General features: G+C 41.1%; 1 protein-coding gene across 1 annotated transcript; it reads right to left on the reverse strand.

Moving 5' to 3' along the window:
* Positions 1-479: 479 nt before the first annotated feature.
* LOC123993603 (GS homeobox 1-like) lies at positions 480-1854 on the reverse strand. The gene is made up of 2 exons (XM_046295944.1): positions 1403-1854; positions 480-1290 (listed from the first exon to the last, which is right to left on the reverse strand). Exons 1-2 carry the CDS (start codon positions 1776-1778, stop codon positions 938-940), a joined length of 729 nt encoding a protein of 242 aa, XP_046151900.1. The 5' UTR covers positions 1779-1854; the 3' UTR covers positions 480-937.
* Positions 1855-5495: the final 3641 nt, after the last annotated feature.

A 5495-nucleotide genomic window follows, 5' to 3' on the forward strand; every position in this document is an offset into this window, starting at 1 on the left:
TGTGCTATCTGATATAAACCAACACCTATTTTGGATTCATGAATTAATCTATAGAATAATGTATATACTTGATGTATATGGTATGTGAACATGCAGACACAAATAAATGTGAAATGGATAATGTTGCAACAAACAAAACATGCCTTCTGAGGATGGCACGATTTTTTGACCCAAGTGCCATATCCAACACTCTGTTGGTAACATATTTTGACCAAAACATATCGTCGTTTTTTTTGTTTGTACTACTCATTATGTCTAAAGCAAATTTTCTGATAAAGTTTCCCGACCGTGTTGTGGACTAGTTGGTTGATAATACGCATGAACTCAGTGCGCATCCGCTCTGTGTGTGCGCTCCCAGTGGTGCGCCAGTGTAAAACATTTGACACAAAGCCATGAGTATAACACTAAGAAATATTCTTTATTTAAATATTAACATTTTTAAATAAATACATATTTTCAAATACACTGAAGGTATAATAACAATTTGATCTCAGTGATGTGACATTGTGAGGGAAAAATCTTTCCGTCCCGCACACATTCCATATCTCCGTCACATTTCCATCCAAATAGATGTGCTTAAACCAGTGTTCACTATTATACAAAATACAGCTATTGTTTCCCCAAAATAATACTAACAAATGTTGCTATTTATTTGGGTAGGTCTATATCATGATACAAATATCCAACTGTCTGGTTGTAATAGCATCCATTTGGATAGGCAACAGCAAATAGACCGTTTTTAGAAAAAAAATACATACCAAACGTACAACAAGTATACAATTATACAACATTCCAGGGGAATTCCCTTTTTATATATTTTGTTCTCTTCCTATATACAGGTGACTGAACACGATAAGAACAGTCGACTTTTTGGTTGCATTCAGAATTCCACAGGTGCAATGAGGACCAATTGTCTCTGTTGAGGATCAGAGGAAGTTCAGGGGGAGACCGACAGCTCTCCATCATCCTCTTTCCCCGATGAGGAGGGAGACATAGGCATATCGTCTTCCTCCTCCGAGCACCGTGCAGATGACATGGATGAGCACTTGCAACTGTGGGAGCCGGTTCTGTGCGCGCCGCTCTTCCCCTCCTTCTTGTGTTTGACTCTGCGGTTCTGGAACCAGATCTTGACCTGCTTCTCTGACAGGTTTAGATATGTGGCGATCTCAATGCGCCGAAGTCTGGAGAGGTACATGTTGGAAGTGAACTCTCTCTCCAACTCCAAAAGTTGTGTGCTGGTGAAAGCTGTGCGCATGCGCTTGCTGCTCTGAAGTTGGCTGTTGTTGTTTTCTGGAAAAACACAAAAAAATACCCATTTAGGTAAGTTATCCAAAATGCTAAATAACACACCAGCTCATTATGTGCAAAGGTATCCGTAGCGCATTCAATCATTTTTACTCACCGATGGAGATGCAGTGGAACTGGCGTGGGTCTGGAACCGAATAGGTTGCTTGATATATCCCCGGACCATGGTTGAGGTTGACTCCAGTGGAGGACGTGTGTTGCCTCGATAGTGCGGAATGGCAGTACTGGGAGCCGAAGGTAGGGAAGGATGCCTTGAGGAGTGGCAAGGTTGGTGGTGACGGGTGTAGCTGGGATACGCATAGCGGACAGAAGCACAGCAAGCCAGCCTTCCGTGAGTGGCAAGAACCCGAAGACAACCCATGGAGTGGGTGGGACGGATGCATAGCGTAGGGAAATAAAGGTGGATTGTTTTCACTCCCTTTATCATTTGCCTCCCTCAAAATCAAGGAATCCACAAGAAAGGACCTCGGCATCTTTGCAAACGTGCTGCTCAGTACTTCTTGGTAAACTTTTTCAGTCAGCGCGGAGTCTCGTTCTGAACTGGTTGCTTGGCGGATGGACAGCGGAGTGGTGCTGAAAGGACACTGTTGCGCTTTAAATAGTTGTAGTCCCGGTATGGGCCATGTGACGGTTACGACGCGAACGTCTAAGAGCTCTCAATAGGGGTTTGTGCCTTTTCTCTTGGCATTCACACTGCACGCTTCCTCATTATTTCACTTGTTAACTAAATGAACTGCATAATGTAATCTATTCTTGTCAGCCCCACCCACGCCGCAAGAGGCGGCAGAACCCCTTCTCCCCTTAGCTTCGCTCTCATGTATTATAAGACGTTTTAATATAGGCCGTTATAATTTAAGAAATAAACATTTTGGCAATATACTGGGGTAGTCCATTCTATTGTTTTTTATTTTTTCCGAAAATATTCAAATGTTTACCCTTTATTTTAACATGGAGACCAAGGTCTCTCTTTTTTTTTTAGAAGAGACCTGTATTTATGGAACGTCAGAACTTATCCTACAATATGCTCGTAATTTAACAGCTAAGAATGTTTGACTCGATCAATCCATGAGTGAAAGTTGGGGAGTGGAGTGGTATTTGCTCTGTAATGTTAACTTTGAATAGGCTATACATGTTGATATTTATTGGAATACAAGCATATGCATATCCGCATAATTTGGATCGATAAGACTTCAATGTTGAATTTGCAAGTATGTCGTAATGTTTGTCAACACATGATTTATTTAGGCCTAAAGGACATATCATTTTTTAGGTCAAAGGCATAGTAAACAAAGCCTATATATGTATAATGAGTGCTTCTAAAGTCAGGTCTATGCAGTTAGGACTAGCCTATATGCAAGAACACAAAGTGTTTAATTTAAAACGTGTGAATGTTATTGTTCATTTTGAGGCCAATGTATAGCAACAGGCCAAGTCACAACCTGAAGGCAATGCGGTTCAAAAACAGTGATTAATTCCTGTGCGCGGCCCCCGCCGAGTCCGGGAAAGAATATATAAAAATAACCAGGTTTTCACTCGCCGGCTCTTATTGAATGTCATTGTGGAGAGTTTTCAATGCAAGAGAAAGAGACTCGAATTAAAGTGTGTGACAGCGGCGGATAGACTCACACAAAAGCGACTCTGTCACTGAGAGGCCGAATGCGTGGCGCGTGAAAGCCCCCGCCTCGCTCTGATTGAATTAAGCAATATGAAAACATTTTCTTTCACTTTAGGTCTTCTAAACAAGACCTTCAAAGGGATGGGAACCAATCATGTTTGAGTAAACAGTGGAATGTGGTTGATATTCCTCCCAACCGTATTGTTTATTTTATTTTTTTTTGTTTTTGAATGGTCCCTAAAAAGCTTCCCTATTTTTTTCTCCACATTAAACTATCTACTTTTTTCTTTCTCAGAAAACTGAGATGAAAACTGAAAAACTTTCAAAAAAAACTGTGCTTTCTCAGAGGAAGAGAGAGCAAATCAGATGGATAATTGCCCACTGGGCACAGACATACATTCAACATCTATTCCATGTTGGTTCAACCTAATTTCATTGAAATGACATGGAAACAACATTGATTCAACCAGTGTATGCCCAGTGGGTGGTTATAATGCTTTTACATATATATCAGATAGCCACTTGATAAAATCATAATATGAACTAGTCTTATACGCCTTTGTCACCCGTTTGGGATACATGACTAGGGCTTCTTCCTTTTTCCATATGTTAAATGTTATATTTTACATGCATGCATTTTACACAGGCTGCTGTAGACAGTGTGCTTTCTACATACCGATTTCACAGGCTACTGTAGACCGTGTACTTTCTACATGCGTTTTTCACAGGCTGCTGTAGACCGTGTACTTTCTACACGCGTTTTTCACAGGCTACTGTAGACCGTGTACTTTCTACATGCGTTTTTCACAGGCTGCTGTAGACCGTGTACTTTCTACATGCGTTTTTCACAGGCTGCTGTAGACCGTGTACTTTCTACATGCGTTTTTCACAGGCTGCTGTAGACAGTCTGCTTGCTGCGCTATATGGAGGGACGTCCAGAACTCTGTAATACCCATGGCATGGCATTGCTTTCCCACGAATGACAATACCAACTTGTAGGCTAATGGAATATGATGCAATGGGCTGCATATGAAATCGTATTATTAGTGTGTTCATTTTGGAAATGTACAAAAATACATGAACATGCCCACATAGGAGACTGGACACTTCTTAGGCCTACTGGCTGCGACGTTAGAGTCACTGGTGGTCCTTGACAAGCGTGACAATTACCTGTCTGCTCCACCGCTCATGCTTTTCAGTCTAGAACCGAGCCTGCCCATATAATGGGCCAAAAACCTATTTGTTTTAACTCCTGTAAAATGACCATGGACTCTGCTCTGTGAAAAATACCACTCGACTCGCATAAAGGGTATAATTTGGTCGCAACTTTGCAGCGACATAATAGCAGGTCTTTAACGCACAAATTAGGAGCAATTAAACCCTTAAACAAGCTGTAGGTACAGAGTCATGCGGACAAGAGCCTGTTATCTGCGACAGAGTGGGATTAGGCCTTTCATTCTCTTGGACTCCGCATGCCAGGCGTCCTCCATTAACTAATGGGCCAATCTTGCTCCAGTTCCCTGACCCGCCACATCCCCTCTCAATTCCATGCTGTAGGCTATTCTAAACCTTAATTACAAAATGGTCTAATAATGTTGTGTTAATGCAACACATAATTCATTGAATGCATTTCCTTCTTTTCACATCAACATTTTGAATAATTAGAGGCTCAGGGTATGTTGGGGTATGATCTCACAAGGCAGTGGCACAATAGGCTACAATTGGTCTGGAATTGGTGCTGTTTCAACATGGAGAGGAGGGTTGAATTTAATTGTTTGGTTAATATTATACCAGTGACATATGCTTGGCTGGTTGGTGTTTAGAGTAGGCTATACTCCATTGCTTCAAGATATTATCAAAGATAATCGTTTGAACAATTACGATCATAGCTGTCACCCCGTGGGTAGGAATATAGGGGCTATTTAGGGAGGCTCATCCTCATTTGTATCCATTGTATCAACTGTAGACCGACAAAATAGCTTTGACATCCGAAAACATGTCCCTCTGGAGGCGCAGGCCAGAAGTGCAAGGAATCCCCTTCAACATAAGGACTTTGTCACGGAAACCAATCAAACAGCGTGAGCTGCTACAATTAGAACAAGAACCAATACAATCCTCAGTCAAGTCCAACCACAAACACAATAACAATACGATAAACATTTCATCCAACCCACTAATAAGTATCCAATAGTGTTATGACACAAACTATACAACTGGGGGAAAAACACAACTGAAATACAGCAAACCATTAATAAAATATTCAAATAAATAATAGTCATGTTTCCAGTCAAATATATTTTATGCATGATAATGATTACGATGATGATATTGGCCAGCACCCGCTGTGCCACCATAAAAGGGTATTTTCATGGGTTTGTGTTTGAGTCTTAAGAGCTCCCATTTGATAAAATAAAGAGGGCACTCTGTTCATGGGGATGTCGTCAATATCTCCTTTTCTTCTAGTATGAATTATTCATCGTTTTGAGACACTCCGCCCCCGTACTTAATATGTACACACATTTTACACCCACACATCTCTAATAGGAGGGATGGTCTTAGCTGACAGTGTAACAGG

This window comes from Oncorhynchus gorbuscha, linkage group LG02, assembly GCF_021184085.1.
Source record: "Oncorhynchus gorbuscha isolate QuinsamMale2020 ecotype Even-year linkage group LG02, OgorEven_v1.0, whole genome shotgun sequence".
Lineage (NCBI taxonomy): Eukaryota > Metazoa > Chordata > Actinopteri > Salmoniformes > Salmonidae > Oncorhynchus > Oncorhynchus gorbuscha.